This window comes from Poecilia mexicana, unplaced genomic scaffold (genome assembly GCF_051168715.1).
Source record: "Poecilia mexicana isolate PSO_F unplaced genomic scaffold, ASM5116871v1 scaffold_19, whole genome shotgun sequence".
Taxonomy (NCBI): Eukaryota; Metazoa; Chordata; class Actinopteri; order Cyprinodontiformes; family Poeciliidae; genus Poecilia; species Poecilia mexicana.
This window is the reverse complement of record NW_028263388.1, coordinates 18,554,986-18,574,179: the sequence shown is the minus strand read 5'-3', so window position 1 is coordinate 18,574,179 and position 19,194 is coordinate 18,554,986. Positions and strand designations below refer to the sequence as shown.

Sequence of the window (19,194 nt, the reverse complement as noted above, 5' to 3'; positions counted from 1 at the left end):
TTACAGAGTTAATTGTCGACTGATCTGAGGAAGAAGATCCGTCCTGTTCTACTGCGATGTCAACTGGGCTTAAATGTAGAGGCATAGAGCATAGATGTCTCTGATTTTTCATTGCTACAGCAGAGTTTCTGAATTCTTTGAATTTCCCTGTTTAAATAAAGAATATGACTTATAATTACTTTTTTACACACACGAGAAAACAAGCTTGGGTTACTGGTTTCAGGTGTTGAGGTAGTTAAACCCAAAATTATTTGTGCTCCGCGCAAATCAAGTCTATATGTATAGCACTTTTCAGCAGCAAAGCAGTTCAAAGTGTTTTACTTAATAAAAACATAACACAACAAACAAACAAACAAAAAGAAACATTACATTAGAATGGCAAAATAAAGACAAGTAATAACACGTTGCAATCCAGAACAGAATTAATCAATGTTCAAGATATTAGGAATCAAAAGTATCTCTAAACTAATGGGTTTTTCAGCCTTGATTTAAAAGGAACTCAGTGTTTCAGCAGTCATGTAGTTTTCTGGAAGTTTGTCCCATATTAGTGGAGAATTTAAATTGAATGCTGCTTCTCCATGTTTGGCTTTCACTCTGGGGAAGCAGAGCTGATTTGAACCAGAAGACCTGAGCGGTCTGGAAGTTCAGGTCTTTAATGTGTTTTTGGTCCTAAGCCATCCAGTGATTTATAAAGTAATAAAAGTATTTTGAAGTCCATACTCTAAACTACAGGGAAGCAGCGTTCAGGATCAGCTGTGGCTGTCTTTTTAAACAGACGTGAAAAGACACTGCAACAGGTCTTAAACCTACTTTTATTAAACTAAGACATTTCTTTTGGGATATGAGAAAGTTCTCTGTAAAGATATTAAAAACAATGTATCAATAGTTAAAAACAACCAAAATTATGTACACCCTTCTTAGTAGTCAATGGAGAAATCTTGATATTGGAGCAATTAAACTTGCTTTTTGTGTCTATATCCTTCAAGGACAAACAGGTGCACACCATGGATGGGTTTTACGTTATGGACAGGTGTAGAGGTTAATTTCAGACGATTAAAATATATGTTTGAAAGAAGGTATGGCTCGACAAATCTGTAACTAGCTGGTGCGAATTATAACTTCCGGCCCTGCTGACGTTGACACAGACCCGCATCCTTTGGTGAGCACGACAGGCTATAGCCCCAGACAGAAAAAGCACATTACACTACATAATAAGGCTCGATTTCCTCTGGATTTGTTTAAACCCTAAAGATAGAATGAAACTGGTGTGTTTCACAGTAGATCTAAGTGCCGCTCACTCAGGAAACCTGAATGTCTTCAGTGAGTCAAATAGTTAAGTTGAGCCGGAGCTGCCATAAACCCGGTGGGAGAGCTTGGAATAATCTAGGCGATGTTAATGATGCAATTTATATGTGAGGGGACCGGTGTTTGGCAGGCTGTTTCCGTCTGAACGGGCTGCACAACCCAGCGAGCTCCCAGCACCCCCCGCTAGATGGAGGGGGTGGAGTAGGAGGAGGATGTCAGAGCCCATGTGAAAAGAGGGAGCGAGCGAAGCACTGATAAGAGCCATTACTATTAGTGTCTGTCTGTCACCTGCTGTGCGTCATCCAGCCTGCTCTCTCTCCACATGCGCCCCATCCCTGTCGCTCCATCCCCGATCCGTTTTCCTGAGGCACATCACTTCAAATTTGCACTCACCTACACATTTTTCCATCCTGTCAAGGATATACTCGGCTGGCTCGACAACTGAGCCGGGCTGAACTTTGAAAACTCCTGCGAGCTCTGTTTCAAAACAGTTGTGAATTAGCGAAGGTGCAGACATCTGCCAGCATTTATTCAATAAACACAACAGAAATAGATGCAAACGAATTGGCAGAAGAGGGAAGAAAAAAAAAATACTCGACTCACAGAGAGTTTTTCATGTTTTTCCAGGCCAACACAAAGCCTAATTTGGTATTTCATTTATTGCTTGGCACAACTCTACAGCTCCTTAAACTTATGAACTCGGGAGAAATGAACAGTAATTGCAGGCTGTTCTTTATTTTCTTAAAACCTTTTTAAGCAAAATATTTAAAGCTGTTTTTCCTCAGTTGCTATGCAACACTTCAACCGCAAGAGTGGGAGCATGCTGAGAATGTGCCAAATAAATACTACTGCCACAGGCATTCTGCGGGGAAATATGAGAGAGGGGCATTATTCAATACTTTTATGAAAATGGAGGGCGGTCGTGTAAAATGCACAATCATTCGCTCATTCAGCCGTTACTTGACCTGTGTGAGAAGATAATCCCAGTGGTGATTTGTTTAATGAAACATTGTTTACAGTCTCAGACCAATCAACAGTACTCTGTGCACATAATTTACACATTTCTGAAGTTCCTGCCTTTAAAGGGAATAGCAAGTCTTGTCTGTAAGATCAAACTTATTTGGATACATTATGCCACCTAAAGAACAACATTACATGCTGAGTTTTTCTGTGGACTTTTCTAATTTTCCTGTTTAATCAAAGTAAAATTAGTCATTACTATAAATGTATTTGCATTTTCCCCCTTTTTCCTATTACAATGTTTTCACTTAAATTCATCCTTTAAATGTGCATGCTTGTATTCAGCAGGTGCAGCAATGACCCCAAGGAGTAAAACTTTCATCCCAAGATGGTCAATTGATTCTTACATTTGGAAAAGATTAAAACAAGGCTGTGCTACCAGTTACCCCCATTGTCCATGTACCTGCAGCAGAGCAGTCAACACTAAAGGGCTCAATGTTGCGGCGCTGTATCACATTTTCTTCATTGACTTTTGCTTCAGTTTTTTCTTCATAGTTTCGAGTTCACTGGAGACCAACAGGTTGAGCATCCAGTGCTTCCAAACTTACATTAAGATATCAAGAGAAGTGTTTGTCATTTCGCCCCTTTGCCGTTTGGTATTTTTGAAGTTTTGGACATTAAATTCACATTGTTTCTTTGTGTATGAAATGTCGCTGTGGAACAGCTGAAAACAATTGTGAAAAATAAACTGATGTGCAGTTGTTTAAGTAGATTGTTTACAGATGCAACAAGGAAGTAGGACAGGTTTGTAGCACGTGAATATAATAAATGGGGTTGTTGATTGACAAATGGTATAAATTGTCTCAAACACAACAAAATTTGCTCATCAGGCATAATGTTTGCTAAAGCCAGCTGATCAGCTCAGGTGTTCTGCCTCTTGTGATGTCATCAACCCAAGTCCTCACAAAGCAGAATTGATGCTGTATTTCTTCGATATACTTATTAGAAATCCTACTGTTGTAGTCCATACTTCATCACTCAGCTATTCTTCTACATTTAAAGGGGAAACATATACACCACTAGATATTTTTCTTAAATACAGAATATTTAAGAGGCCATGCAGCATACTAATTGTCCTGCTTTAAACATCTTTCAGTAGTTTGACTAGTGAATGCTGCCAGATCTGTAGACTTCCCTTTTAACAAGTCCTGTCAGATTGCTCTCAAAGCTTGGGCTCGAGCCTAAGCAGCAGTACAAAAGCCACGTACGAAGCAGGAAACTCTTCGATACAGCCTTCCTTCCCGAGCCGGGAACCAAGGACTCAAAGCAAGGACGTGTTACAGGAGATATCACATTCAATTCCAGTGCCAGCCTGCGAGGCAAGATGATACAAGTTAGTGTGTCTGTCTCCCGAGCCCTCAATGTTAATCAACACCCTTTTCCAATGCATACTTATGAGTTACAATCTACTCCCCATGTCTTCCCCTTTGGCAGCTTGAATTAAGTCGCAAATTTGATGGCAAATTAACTTCAACAGGGATGTTGACGTGTCACCTATACGGCAAACTGTGTGGATTCTTGCTGGGGCAACAAAAATATCCTGCATCTGACAGGAAAATTAAATCAAGGTAATTATTTTGTGCAAAGAAACAAGGGGTGGAGGGGAGGGGTGCTGTAGGTCATGCCTGTCGGATGTTAATGACAAAAACCTTGCGTAATCGCTCAGTCAACCTTTATCGTCGGGATCACAGAGCTTGAGATTAAATGAGCGCTAGTATTAGCTGTGACATACAGTCACAATACAAGTTGAGGTGGGGGGAACACATGCTCCGGCAGGGTGTGTAAAAGCGTGTGAGTGTGTAAAAGGGGAGGTGAATGTGGAACCAACTGAGATCTCCTCACTTCATCATTGAGTAAATGGCACCGCAGACATGAGCTGCGACTTCACAGCTGCCTCATGGCGGGTGACATTGAAGCCCACGCATGAACACACCGCTCATCAAAGCGAATGAGGCGTTCTTCGCTTCTGCTGCTTATGCCGAGGAAAAACAATGGCAACTAGTCCGCCCCCCCCTCGAGTGCATACTTGTGCACCTGGAATGTTTAGAGTGAGTGGAGATGAAAGGGACAAAAAAATCCATTTGGATTCATGCGTCTCTCACGACGAGCTCAACAGACTGTGACCTTTTCACTGCTTTTTAATGGGAGGGAAACAACAAGACACCGTTGCCATAAAACAGCTCAGACTGGATGCCGACGGTGCTTCTGCAATTAGCCCGTCTTAAAACAAACAAAAGGGTTGTCCTTTTTTATATTCATCCTTTCAAATATTTTCCAATATTTACCCAGCTTTGCCCATTGAGATCACGGAGACAAAACCAAGATAGCAAACAAAACGGAGCAATTACAAATATCAAGGGGAAATGGTGGCACTGGACTTTATGTAAAAGAACTGGGGCAAAGAGAGCTGACTGCTCTTCGTTTTGCATGTATGTCAAACTTATGCACCATTAAATAACTATGTTAACTTTTATAACTATCAAAGGATTGATAGTTCTAAAAATGATGTATGTAGAGAAAATAGCTTAAATTTATATCTTGAAATTGGCCTCTGTCGCTTTAATTAAAGAGACAGTCTTTCACACTCTCCACCTTCAGGATTTTGTTGATCTGGGAGGAGGAGTTTTGTGAAAATGGGCGGGGCTAAGTGAAAAGGGGCGTGGCTTTGTGAGAGGAAGCATTCAGGCACCCCTGAATGGTTGCCATGGGAGAATCAAGGATTTCTCAACAAAAAAAAGCCTGAAAGAATTAAAGCGACATTCCAGGTATGTGTTTGATGAAGGAATAATATTATAATATAATAAAAAAAATTATTTTACACAATACCTTCCCTTTTAAGTGTTTCAGAACATCTAACCAATTTAGATATTAATCAAAGTCTAAGGGAGAAAAAAAATAAATACAAACCTACCTACTTGTGTGAAAAAGCGATTGCCCCCTAAACCTAATAACTGGCCTTAACTAGAGCCGTCTACTTGACTGTAACAGCAGACAAATACTTCACAGGGTTTATTTCTGTGGCATGAAACTTTGATCCAGGTCACTGGATCAAGGTCTTAATCAGTTATTAGCGTGCTCATTTCCACGCAGCTGCGCTGCAATTTCTGCTTGGATAAACTCTCTTAATTTGATAAAAAAAAATTAAAAAAAAACAGAAACTTGAGAATGAGCCAGCATCAAGTTACTCAAACGTCCCCCAGGTCACTTCTAGACAAAGAAGATTTGTTCTAACGCAGATCATTAAGTGTGAGAGAAGAAAGAAAAAACAGAAAGTGGCAGAAAAATTATAAATGCCTCCTTTTAGCGTATATAAGTACATCCCTCTTGAACGGCGAGTCACACAGCGCGAACACAAAAGCTCCACTCTTTCTCCTTAACTGTCCTCTTTTTCTTTAAGTGGTACCAGACGTAGGCATTTCTTCATTCAGCTCATTCAAACTGAGGCAACTTGCCATTCTTTATTTATTTAACAAAACGAGCGGTAAAAGCCAAACATTAGGTCATGGAACATTTTCACCCAGAGAAATAAGTCACCGCCTTCAATGAGACATCAAAACCAGTTGGAGTATTCTCCTGCAAGAAAATATGAGCTGGTGAGGAACTTTCTCAAAGTCAAGTGGTGCTGTGGGACTTTTTCCTGTTATTTGAATACGACTTTCAACAGTGTGGCGCACATGCGTTTCCAATTAGGAGCTCAGAGCCAACGACCAGAGCTGGGCCCCACTCAGCCGTTCCACGACTGACCAAGTCTCAGGAAATGTTAAACAGGCATCATAACCGTGACAGAGACAGCAGATTTTTCAAAAGCCTTTGCTCTCTAAACAATAATTAAGACATCACAGTGGACTGATTATGTAGACTGCAAAAAATGCACAAACCTAAATAGAGGAGAGAACGCATAATTAATCATACGTTTCTGTGACACATTTATAGCTGGGGCGCTTGCACAAAGCTATTTGTCTGTTTGGTAAATGCGCATGAAGCATGCTTAGAGTCAAAAGAAACAATATGTCAATGGTGTTGATTTGTGGGGACCCTAATGAGAGCGCATGGTTTACATGAGGCAGTCAGAGCAGGATCCACTTCACTCACAGCAGCAATAACTCCCCGTGAGCCTGTCTCTGCTCAGACTTCAATCTCCAGGCCCTTAGGAGCTGTTGGAGGACTTTGATGTTCTGTCTAAATGAATCGACTGTGCTTCTTGATACAGCCCCTCCAGTCAACTGACTTCCCCCCCTCCCCCACCAATTCTGTCACCTGTGATAAACACCACGAGTGCTCAGAAGTACCAAAATTTGGATCACATGCTCAGAAAAGCCACATTTTCTTCTCCTCCTCCCTCCAGCTTTGTAAATAACTGGGGGGAAAAAAATATATGATTGTTGTTTTCCACTGCGCTCTATCTGAGCCCAGACCTTTTGATGTGTGTGGCTGCATTTGAGCAGGCAACACCAGGCTGGTTTTTGTTACCTTACAGCCCTGCAACGTTCAGTAAGTAAGCCTTTATGTAGGATGGCCCCACAGGGCATGGTGTTTGTTAGAGCCAGGGCAAAGGCAACAACCTCCGATTCCTTCCTCCCCCCTCCCCACTTTCTATCATACTGGAACACTTTCTTACAAAGAATCAGAGCCAGATAGCTCTACGTGCATGTGGGTTCACTGACTTGATCGAAACAAGATCTAAGGCTTATTCAGGAGCACTTGTGTGCAGCAAGGAATGTGGACATGTAATAATGAATCTGCTTTGAGAGAGCCATGCAATGTCACAGATGCTAACTTGAACATGCATAAGGGCATGAATGACAAAAAAAAAGTATAATTCTAGCCTTAATAGAGGACAAAACTAAAGTTGTTGTTGAAGTTGTTGAAATGATTGAAAATGAAAGTTTTTTGTTCAGAGACCAAACCATGGAAAAAAAAAATTATGTCTGGCTACACTGAACCCACTATCCCCATGATGAAACATGGTGGAGGTAGCATCTTGCTTAATTTTAGATACTTCTAGTTGTTTTGAGTACAAAATATCTATATATCTTATCTGTAGGTTCTGCTAATCATAGTCATGATATGAACACTGACCTATTATTTTTTTTAATTTGGCCTACAGCTTTTTGTTTTTTTTGGCAACTGAATTAACTCATTTCCACTAATTGCAAAATCTGTAACTTCTAAACTTTAATTTAGTTTTATGCAAAGTTGTTTTTTTTTTTACTTGGATACTGTTGCAATATTTTGTTGGTAAAATTTCCACAAAATAGCCATTTGTTTGGCATTCCAACAAGTACTAGTTTTGGAACCACAGTTTCAGTTGGATCTGAAACTTAAACCAAAAAAAAAAAAAAAAAAAAAAAAAATCGGAAAATTGACTCTTTATTTTGATAAAGTGAGTGCACTCAGTCCTCAAGTCAAAAAACAAAATATTGATGGGTAAAATAACAAAATACAGGTGTAAATGGAGAATATAATGTTATGCATATAATATATGTATGAATCCACATCAAAACAACTGTATTTGTCAAGCAATATTACATTTTTGTTCCTTGAAAAAGATTTGGAAGATCAAAGATTTTCCCCTCTCAATTTTCTATTTCCTGGACATATCCAAACATTTTAATACATTCGATTAATTCAGTCAATTTTCAAATTGAGGGTCTGCGAAAAGAATTGAAAATAGCTCTTTTGAGGTTTTTCAAAGAAGAACAGAAACTAATTCTTTCTTTCAAAACGTCTCAGTGTTCTACCCAGTAAAACACACTGAAGTTTAGGTTACAACGTGGCAACATGTGAAGAAGCTCAAAGGCTATGAACGGTTCTGTAAGGACCTGTATCCCTTCTAACCTTCCTCTTGGTCAATTTTCATTTACCCAAATCCAATCAGCATCGATTCTGCATTTTCCGCAAGCTGAGGTAAAGGCTTTCCTTGAAATCTTAACTTGGATGAAACAGCAGTATTTAACCTATCACAGCCTCGGATGAGCTGGCTGGGTTTTTGAAGGGAAGTATGAGTTCTACAGGCGAAGGCATTGATCCTCCCACACCTTGGGTTTTTCCCAGCGTGTACAACGATTCCTGTGCAAAGCCTCTGAACACTTCTCTCCCTCCTCCAGCAGGTCGATGGTGAGCAAACCTGCCCCTGGATCGAGCATCTCATTTAGTCGCCGGGCCCCTTTGATGTGGATTCAGTGCTGCGGTGCATATCATTTGTGTTTGAAGGTTCAGCTTCCACAATACAGCGAGGGTTTGAAGTTTCACATATTGCAGGTGCTACAATGTGATAATCCGGGAGCTGGTTATGCATTATACATTTTTTTTTTTTTTTCATAAAAGAACACTATAAACTCAAAGTGAAATGTGGAAAAAGTCAGCGCTTGAAGGTATATATTGACAGAAACAGCTTCTGAGACTTCGGGGTGCGGGACGAAAACACTCTTGTTATCTCGAGCTTTTCAGAATCAGCTCTACATCTTCACACAGAAGGGGGTAAATATCCAAATAAACAGAGTAGAATAACATTTGACTAGGGCCTGCTATGCCGTTATGAGACCAATTTAGTTCACTGAGCACTTCTCTCAGGGCACGGAGAGGAGAAGGGGCCATGACGGGTCCTTCTTAGTCTTCAAGGGCCGGCAATAAAAATCTCTTTTGCCATCTAATTTCACATGGGACTTGATCTGCAGCTCGGGGGCAATTCCTGCAGTGTGCGCTTAAATAAAAGATGAAACAATCATTGTCAACATCGATGTCTTAACAGGGAAAGATCACACCGAATATAATATATATGTCTTTTCAGTTGCAAGACAAATAGGAGAAGAAAATGGCTTCCTGCAGGAAAATTTAGCGATTATATTTCAAGAAGTTAAAAAAAAAAAAAGAGCTCAGCCTTGCATCAAGCAGGCAGAGGATTTAAAATGGGGGGAGGGTGGGAGTCGTTGCCCAGAGAGTAAAATCTCGTTGACATTTAACGTCTGTAAGAGACCGAGTTTTAAGCAAAGGCTTATGATCTTGATAATTAAAGAGTGTTTGTATGGAGGTGCACAGCTAGGCGTCTCTTTTTAAAAGATGTTTACTGTCTCTAAAGCGAAGAGATGGTGGCAGCCTCAGGGCCTGCCTACTTTCTTTTCCCCAGCTCTGTCTCTATCTTTTGATAAATACACACAAACACACACATGGGCATATATATGCAAACTCTGCACGCCGAACAAACACGCTCGGAAAATAAAAATAAAATAAAAAAAACAAAAAAAAACACACGCACACGTACACACACGCACAGACAAGAAAGACTTGCTGCTTTTCACAGGCATCAGCCTCTCAATTAGCTTCTGAACTCATTTCTCCCTCCTTGGAAGGGAATTATTTTTCAGCTGGATGCCTTTTCTTTGTTTACTGTGAGCAGACCCAAGCCTTATCAGCAGCTAATCACTGCATGTCAAATTCAAAGACTTGCTGCAGTCACTTTAGAGAGAAAGAGGAATTAGTGAATAATCTTTTAAAGTTCAGATTGTCATTTTAGATTTGAACAATCACCAATTTCTTTTAGATGCACAAATCTGTCTAACAGCCAGGGAGAAGATCAGCGTTTGTTGGATATAATTTGTTGTGACACGTTAATTGCATCTACTTGTAATTCTCTCTAATTGATGCTTGATATGTCTCAGGAAATTAGGCCAACTAGATAACACTGTAAATATTATTAATCCTCCCCGCCTTTCCCTTTTCCGTGGCAGGTCTGATGAATTCGCAACAGCCATAGCTGTAATGTGTCAATGTGCCGCACAGCTATGCTGTGTATTCCCAGGGCTGCCGGGCCGACAAATCTAAGGTTACAGCCGTACCACTGTATATTCAAAACACATTCAGGCACACCGCAGAGAGCCAAAGATGACTAACCTGAGCGATTTTCACTGAGTTCTGGGTAGAGCCACCGGCGTGGTATTCAACTTTGTTTCTCTTGACAATTTCTTCAAACCTGAAATAAGAGCAGACCCGTCAGTCAATGTGAAGTTTAGGCTTATTTGTCCAAGATCCCAATTTCATTAATATGCAGGATAATGAAAATATGCAGCTGCATCTGTCATAGGATGCTCCCTTGACCCAGTGTAGGTGGCAGACAGAAGGAGTCTAACTGAAATACCATCACTGTTGGGCAATGTCTCCCCCCGAATGAACTAAGCTGGAGAGCTCCTTCAATGACACACTGCTGCATCCTAAGTGCACAAAGGAGCATTACCGCAGACCATTCCTCCAAGCAGCTGTAACACCGTATAACTATCACTGCTCCCAACAGCTTCCTGTTGATATTTACTCATATCTGTTGCTTGTACAATTTTATTCACACTTCTGGTAAAAACACTACAAAAACACAAAATCTTAAGTGTTTGTGACTTAGTACACTTAAAATAAAACAAAACTAGCCTACAAGAAACTTTTTGGCACAATATAGGAGCTTGTTTTAAGTCAATAATTTCTTAATATTGATGAAAAAGTTTTAGTTACAAGTGAAGTGACAGGTTACAAAACATTCTTCTCAATCTTAAAATGCCTTGTTCCACTGGCAGATTATGTCACTTATAACTAGTACTTTTTTCATCAATATTCAGGAATTATTGACTTAAAACAAGTTAATACTTCATGCTGAAAAGTTAGTGTTGCCTTATTTTAAGTGTACTAAGATATTTTCACTGGAACTAGACCAAAAGTACTTGCTGATATTGTGTTTTTTGCAGTGTAGTGTGTTATTTTTTAATACACAAATACACATGCACATTTTGTATTTGTTTTTTTTATTTTCCTACTCTGTTGCACCTTTATTTGGAACGAAGCATGTTAGATTTTAATAAAAATAATTTAACTGCACAAATTTTGTACTTTTACCCTTGCTGTACAGCATTTTATTCTCAATCTTTATCTTTGTGTGAATGTCACTTTCCTGCTGCTACATCCAAACTTTCCCACAATGGGACAATAAAAGGACACCTCTATTCTATCTCTTTTAGTTCTATGAGGCAAAAGATTTCAACCCCACTGAATGTTTTTACATTTCTTTCATGACACAAACACCAACTTAAACATATGTATTGAGATCTGTGACAGACAAACCAAGGTTGAGAATAATTGTGCAGTGGAAGGACTTATTTTTAATGGGGTTTTTTTTATAAGACCTTTTACTCTGTTACTCCTTACTAAACTCTAGAGCTCTATTTCTAAAGTGGGCTAAACAATAAACCAGGCTTTGAAGACCTCAAAGGTCGCTTGAAAATGTAGTTAGCCTCAAATGCAAAACTACAAGAACATTAGCTAAACTAATCGACTGGACAAAGACAGTAATGACCAGAAAATCAACCAGGAAGAGCTGCAAAAATCAACGGCTCAACTATAACTAATGCACTCCACAAAGCTGGTCTTTGTGGAAGAGCGGCACGAAGGCCAAAAAACCTAACTTGAACCATTAGACTTTATGCAAAATGCTATGTATTGCAGAAACCACATGCCTCTAGGCCACCTATAACTTTAAAAACACCTGTGCTGTGGTTATAAAACAGCTTTCTCAATAATTATCACATTATAAGACACGCAGGTGTGACTTGATAAGAGCTACTAATTAGTCACCTGCAAGTTACTGGAAAAGGCTTAAAAACCTTATAAAGAGCAACTGTAGTCCGTGAAAACTTTGTCAAGTTCATTTGTTTACACTAGCTGTGCACATGGCAATTCAAAGAATTACAAGAAATGATATCAAAATTAACATTAAAGACAAGATGGATAGATAGCATTTGACAGATAAAAAGTAAAAAGAGGGCAACTGGGGTCAAAATGTCAGCCTGTATAAAGCAAAAGAAGAATCGTTCACACGTGGTTATAGTTAGCCATCCTGTATTAAATCAGGCTGAGCAGTAAAAGTTCAATGTAAGAAACACGATCTGCTTTCTTCAAAACAATACAACATGTAAAAGCAGCTATTAATCTTTAATAAGGCACAATGTGCTGCTGTTTCATAGGCTTTTGCTTTCAGGTCTATTAAATAAATAGCTTTTATAGTTTCCTTGCGTACATAACTAGGGAAAGTATTTAGGGAGAGTCCACCTCTGACGAAATATTTTATGTCTAAACCATGTCAAAAAAAAGTTTAAAAGTGACAGTAACAGACTAAACAACAACAACAACAACAACAACAACAACAACAACAAAAGAAAACAGGCTCCATTACCCTGAGGAACGGGCAGAAAACAATCATGGGAGTTTTCCAACGCGAGGCACAGGAACACACTCTGGCCTGCAGAGAAACACTAAGAGAGTTTCCGTACATTTCGTTTCATCCCTTCGTAATGCCATTTCAGACATCAATAGCGACTGTGCTTCCGCGTAATGTGATGCAAAGCTCAGCTGCAAAGATAGATGCTTATTAGATGCTTATTATCTATGAAGCTGGAATGTGTATATTTTCCACATCGTTCACACAAACAGGCTCCCAGAGGGCGAGCTACAGAAACGTGTCCACCCCACTAACATAATTGACCGAACTACAGTCAAGATGCTATGGCATGTTAGGAGGTGTCTGGCTCCCACTCAACTTTGAATTGAAGTGTGTCTACACCAGGGGCAAAATAATGAAATGACATTAAAACATTAAAGTGAACCACCACATCTCCACTGGTGGCTGTGTAATTTCACTTTAAATAATTAGACTAAAAAAAAAAAAAAAAGCTTCCTGTAGAGATGCTTGTGTGTATTCCCGGAACAGTTAGGTTGTGTTCCCAGGCATTTTAAGATTTAAAGATATTTTCAGGGATGCAGGATGTGAAGCGGAGCGCCTACATTTCATTCAGTGAAACATGCATCTGTTGTAAATATAGTTCAAAGACAAGTGTGATCTGTATGCAAAGTGTATCGTGGCTTACCAACATGCAGGAGTCAGAGAAGTTCAATACTCCTGGTTCAACCTGGTTTAACTAAGCATGGCCGAATTTTGAGCTGGTGTGAAAGTAACCTTTACTGGTTCAAAGAAAGTCTACAGATCATGTCTCAAGGCAACGAGTCTACCCAGGGCAGAGTGCTCTGAATAATATAAAATAAAAAAATAAATAAAAAAAACTTTCCTTACAAGTGGAAAATATGCTAACCGGGAGGGGGGGAAATTGTTCCTGAGACACCTGTTTTGACTCCTTGACAAAAGAAGAATTTGAGCACTGTGGGTGTTTATAACATGAAGGGAGCCGAGGGACTCCAGACCCATTTCAAATAGACACACAGCTTCAGAGGATTTGAGGGTCTTTTTTTTTTTTTTTTTTCCCACTAGAACTATTTGCTCCACCTTTCAGTGCAGACAGCATGGGGCCCTGCTCTTGGAAGCCTCGAAAAATCCCATCCGAAAAGGAGCAGCTGCCTCGAGACCTTTACACCCTCAAACATCATGTGATCCCACAGTAGTGACACCGTAAACGGCCCCCATGGCCATTTAGGGGTAGAAAATCCCTTTCCATCTACTGCAGCCTGAGCCGACTAAGCGATGGGAGGGAGCAGAGAGAAAGAAATTGTTTTGAACAAAATGTCCTCAGCTACTAACCTCAGCTTTTAAAAGCTGCCGGTGTCGTTCAGTGGAGGAACAATTTCAACCATGCCACGCATTCCACTAATGTATGGTCAGTTTGTGTTATTTAACAAGGGCAGTCCAGCCAACTGCCAGTTAAAAATGAGCCTGAGCCACATGTATAATGTACATTTTGTTTCTCATATCTTCCAATGTGAAATGAATTAAATGAAAGTGAATTAAAATACAGTGTATTGTAATATGCTGAGGGTTTTTCTTCCCAACAAAATCCTCGCCCCGACAGTTTCTATAGTAAAAAATGTAATATAGACATTTTTTTGTGTGTGTATTCAATTCGGTTTAAAATAAATCGAAATAAATCGAAGCAAATTTCACATGCCGATATTACAGCCCTCCATGCCAAAACATTATGTAAACAGCAGGTGGCCAATGTGATAAAGCTCACAATGAATGGTGTGTAGAGATTGTGATGAAGGAAATAAAACGACCGAATCAGAAAAATGTAAGTTAATCATAATCATTAACATCATAGCAACACTCAGCAATGGAACTGTGATTGAAAGTTTTGGTGTTTCTGGTTATTCTCCTAAAATCATCCCCCAGGCAAGTGTGAACTGATTCATGGTTAAAAGACACATCCTGTGGAAGGTCTTTGTATGCTCAGAATAACCAGAACCCCAGTGAGAATAAATGGCTACAAGAAAATGGCTAATTGTCTAAAGTTGCTCAGAGATAGAGTGGATTAAATAAGACAACATTTTCCCAGAATGGGTACGTACTAATGCCTAATCCACACAAAAAACATTGTACAGGAGATATATCCTTCAGCACTATCTCCAGACTTGGTAAAACATACCATGTGTAGAACTTGCCACAAGTTAAAAGCTACTATATTTCTACATATTTACAGTTAGAGCAATAAAAAAACACCTTATAGTAACTGGAACTAAAAAGACCCGATGAGAACCTAAGTTTATTTTGCCATTGTGTACAAGGATGAAGAGGATGGCAAAGTGGGCTCAAAAAAAATCTCACTATAAAAACTGCAGTCAATGTTTTGGTGAGATTATGCAACTCAAAGAACAATTTCATTTATTTTAATGCGTCTCTGACATCTTTACCAGATGGGCCAATAAATGTGGAGGGTGCTGCAGGCTAAATCAGAGTCGTATCCCAATTAGAGTAATAAGTCTGCATAAAATATTTTTATTCAGAGGATTTTGCAGTGCAGCACCATGATTCTTCCTCAGCTTAACACATCTGTAAATGCAGGGGAGATCAAACAAGTCGGGATCATTGTGCTGTTTACATTCCTGGGGACGGAGCCCCCAACGTTGTTTCCCATCAAGGGAAATATGAGAGCTTCCAAAGTACTTTGAGTGTTCTCTGCTTTGAGTCACTCATGAGTTTCTTTTAACCCCCTCTTAAAAAAGAACAAGAAAAACAAGCCAAGTACATTATTTACATGAGGCAATAATTCAAGATTTGCTCCTCAAAGTCTCTTACGTGGAGGGCAAAGTGAGCCCATTTACCGACTCCCTCTTCATTCGCCTTTGATGTTAGCCTATCTCGATAAGACCAGATGAGTGCCCTAAAATCCCAGTCGAGTGATTTCGCAGGAAGAACAAGTCTCGGTTAATCAATGGTAAGATTGGATCTGGATTCTCCGGAGTGGTCTGCCTGAAAGTCCTCCCGAGTGTTTGAGTGCGCACCAGGGTAATTCGCTGTTAATGATCACCGCGGCACCCACTCTCCTACGCGCCGCCGTTCGTTCCCCATTTAATTGCCTCGTTCGCGTTTAAACAGCTTACAAATCACAAGGACAGGCAGGAAAACATGATCAAACGGCGACTATCGCTAATCAGGGGAGGACAAGAGGAAAGGTTAGGGGGGAAATGAGGGGCTTTTGGTGCTCTCCTTGGGGTATTAGGAAGGAGGTGGGTCGTACAGGAGCACTAAATTATCTCTGCTTCAACTATACTAGGCAGGTACCTTTAAAACAGGCAGATCCATCTTCTCTCTATCTGACAGAGGCAGCTAAAAGGCTTTGGTAATCCCAGTTTCAACACAGGCATCTGGAGCGGAGACAAGTTCCACCATTGATTAGATTCCCCAATCAGTGCATACATCCTACACCAGCCTCGCTTGGTAGTCTGGAGGCAGAACAAGGCCTGATGTGCAGTAATTGTTTCCATAGGTCAGGCGGAGGGGAGAAAAAAAAAAAAACAGCTCAGGGCCGTGATGAAAGGGAGATGGAAAGGGTGAGGAATATTGTTGTTTTTTCCCCCCAATTAAATTGTTTGTCAAACCCTTCACAAAGGGTTACGCAGTTTATCTGTTTAAAATCAATACGCTCGTCTCAGTGTGAAAGCTTGTCCCGACACAAGACAGGCCCATTAATTATTCTGTTCTGTGTGCTATCGCTGAGCTGCTCAAGGTTGAGCCTTATCTTTTCTTATTTCAAATCAATAATTATCTTCTACCGTGTGCTCCTCTTAGAAATAGATGTGCTTTTTATTCAATGCCTGTAGAGTCTCTCTCTCTCTCTCTCTCTCTCGCACTCCGTTTGTTTTGTTTTTTTCTTCTTCTCTCTGTAGCAACCGGTGAGGAACGCAGAATGAATAGGGCATTCTTATCACTGGAACATTAGGGCATGATGGGAGTAGACGGCGAAGACTGAGGCGCATAAAAGCGCTGAACACAAATGAGTCACGATTCAGACGTCGACTGAGGCCTTGTTCCTCGTCTTCTGACATCTTCTAATAAAGTGAAGTGAATGTTGATTTGCACAAAGGCTCCAAGATGTTGACATGATTAAGGTACCGTGGCCTGCAATGCATCTCATTCAATTAGGAAAACTGGAAAAGTAAGTGTATTTCTGTACTCGAATGCAGAAAGTGAAACTCGCACGTTACAAAGAGTCGCTGCAGTTTTGATAATTATGGCTCAACAGTAATAAAAGCCCCAAACTTTAGATTCTCAGATAATAAGAATATTACAAAAAAAAGCAAATAAAGCAAAACTTTGAATACAGAAACGGTGTGCTATGGCAGTAGTAGTCCACCAGTCAGTCACTGACAGCCTCCACAATAAGGGTAAGTCCCAAAATGTAAGAGCTATAAAAGTGTGTGCATCAAGTCTAGTATGAAAGCACATTTATGGAAAGTTAAATGGAAGGAAAAAATGTTCAGCCACAGGTTTAGCAGGTTAGTGAAGTAAAGATCACTGAAAAGGTTACGACAAATTCACAAGTTTCACAAGGTGTGCCCTGCAGTTTTGGTAAAGTAGACAAATGCAGAATCGAGGAATATTAAGTTGAGAGGAAGGAAAAACTGCGTTAAGAGTAAACAAACACCAACATAGGGATAAATGTTGTTGCATTCATTTAATTTAAGTTTATTTGATAGGTGCAGACACACATCGACATAGACAAACTGAACAGAACAGTAGTCCCATGTTTGCATCATAGTGTTTATAGCAAAAGCTAATGCACAGCACATTAGCTAGATGGGGCTAAAAACTAGTAGAACGTGAAATAGCAAGATTTGTGAAGCAAAGTCTACTCTGGAGTTTTGGAAGAAACACAAGGTCTGTACTGGGTGTTTAAGTCACTTCTGAATGAGAGAAAATATCAGGATCATCTTAGCTAGGCTAAGGAGAAAAAGGTCTGCAGTGCTCAAAGGCCCAAAGTCTTCCTTTCAGATTTAAGAAAATTTCTAATTTCATTTGGAAATCAAGATCCCAGAGTCCACAGGAACAGTGGAGAGACAAAGAAACCAGGCTGCTTGAGATCCAGCGAGAAGTTTCCACCGGCAGTGATGATTCAGGGAGGCCTGTCAACTTCTGATGTTGATTAACTCGAGTTTGATCAAGTCAAAGGTCACTCAAACCATGTACCAGGAAATTTTTAAAGCGCTTCCCGCTTCCCTCTCCTGATGAGCTTTTATGGAGAAGCCGATTTCATTTTCCAGCGGGACTTGGCGCCTCTCCACATTGCCAAAACTACCAGTGCCTGCTTTAATGATCATGGTGTTCCTGTGTTTGATTAGCCAGCAAACCAGCCTGACCAAAAACCCCATGGAGAATCTCTGTAGTGCTGTCAGGAGGAAGATGCGGGACACTAGAGCAAACAATGCAGATGAGCTAAGGGCTGAAATTAAAGCAATCTGTGCCACAGTTTGACTGTTTCCACTTGTAATTCATGCAAAAGGAGCCCCGACCAAGTGCTGAGTCGATAAACTGTGCAGTGCACGGTCATACGTTTCAGCATGTTGGCATTTCTGCATCAAAAATCCTTTTCCGATGGTGGTACGCAGCATTTTAACTGTCTGAAAAGCAAACACTGAGAGTCCCTTAGCTGTTAGTCATAACAGAAAACTTGAAATATATCCCTCTGCGTGTAATGAATTAGCTCCACTTGGAATTAAATTACAAAAACAAAATAGCTATTCAGTGATGTTGTAATTTATTGAGATGCACCTGCATTTAGGAACCTTGAGCCGAAAAAAAGTCCTGCCGCGACAAAAGGAGAAAAAAAAAAAAAAAAAAAAAAAAACGGCTTCGCTGTAACAGAGACTGGATGCACAATTAATGGCTGCACAATTACATGGTCATAATGGGTGAGTAATTGCATTAGAATGCAGAAACAACAAATGTGCATCCCTTTAATAATCGGCCGATCCGGCAGCAGCAACAGCCCATTTGTTGGCATTAGCCGAGAACTGCTGTTTGTACTTAATTAGGCTGCGCTCAAGGATTTAGATGGTGGGGGTGAAATCTGCTCACGGAGAATGAGTTCATATTATTTCCTCTAAAATGTCACAGGTTTTTGGCTTCACGCTGCAGAGGGTGGCGTTGTTTGTCACACTCTGCCGTGTGGATGTAGTGCGCGTGTGCGTGTGTGTGTGTGTGAGTGAGAGATAGAGGATATGAAAGAGAGAAAGAGGGACACACTGGGGGAAGAGGAGTGGGAAGAGGGAGCGTGTGTAAGGAAGGATGGGGGGGCTTCTGGCGTTCTCTCGAGGATTGAGATTTGAAGCCGGAGCACAAAGCCTTTGAGACGTTCCCCCTTATCTCGGTGGTTGATACCAGGATCTGGGTGATTCAGAGCGCTCCGTGTGAATAATTCCACCAACACCCCCTGCTGTGGGGACCATATGGCCCTGTGTGAACTTTAAACACACTGGGAGTGTTGCTGCTCACCAGTCGGGCCTCCCGATCTCTACCCCCGCACAGGCAAGGTGTAAAGAAATGATCAGCACAGATGATATAAGAACTACTTCACATGTATGAAAGCTGCTGCCATTAATGTGGCGGCTGGT

General features: G+C 40.4%; 1 protein-coding gene across 2 annotated transcripts in view; it reads right to left on the bottom strand.

The window, feature by feature from the left end:
* The window catches only part of LOC106928326 (adenosine kinase-like), a 165,708-nt gene that overhangs the window by 136,293 nt on the left and 10,221 nt on the right, over positions 1-19,194 (bottom strand). For both annotated transcript variants that reach the window (XM_015004500.2, XM_015004502.2), the window contains exon 4: positions 10,216-10,294. In XM_015004500.2, the coding sequence (XP_014859986.2) occupies positions 10,216-10,294 (79 nt within the window). The remainder of the gene's footprint in view (positions 1-10,215; positions 10,295-19,194) is intronic.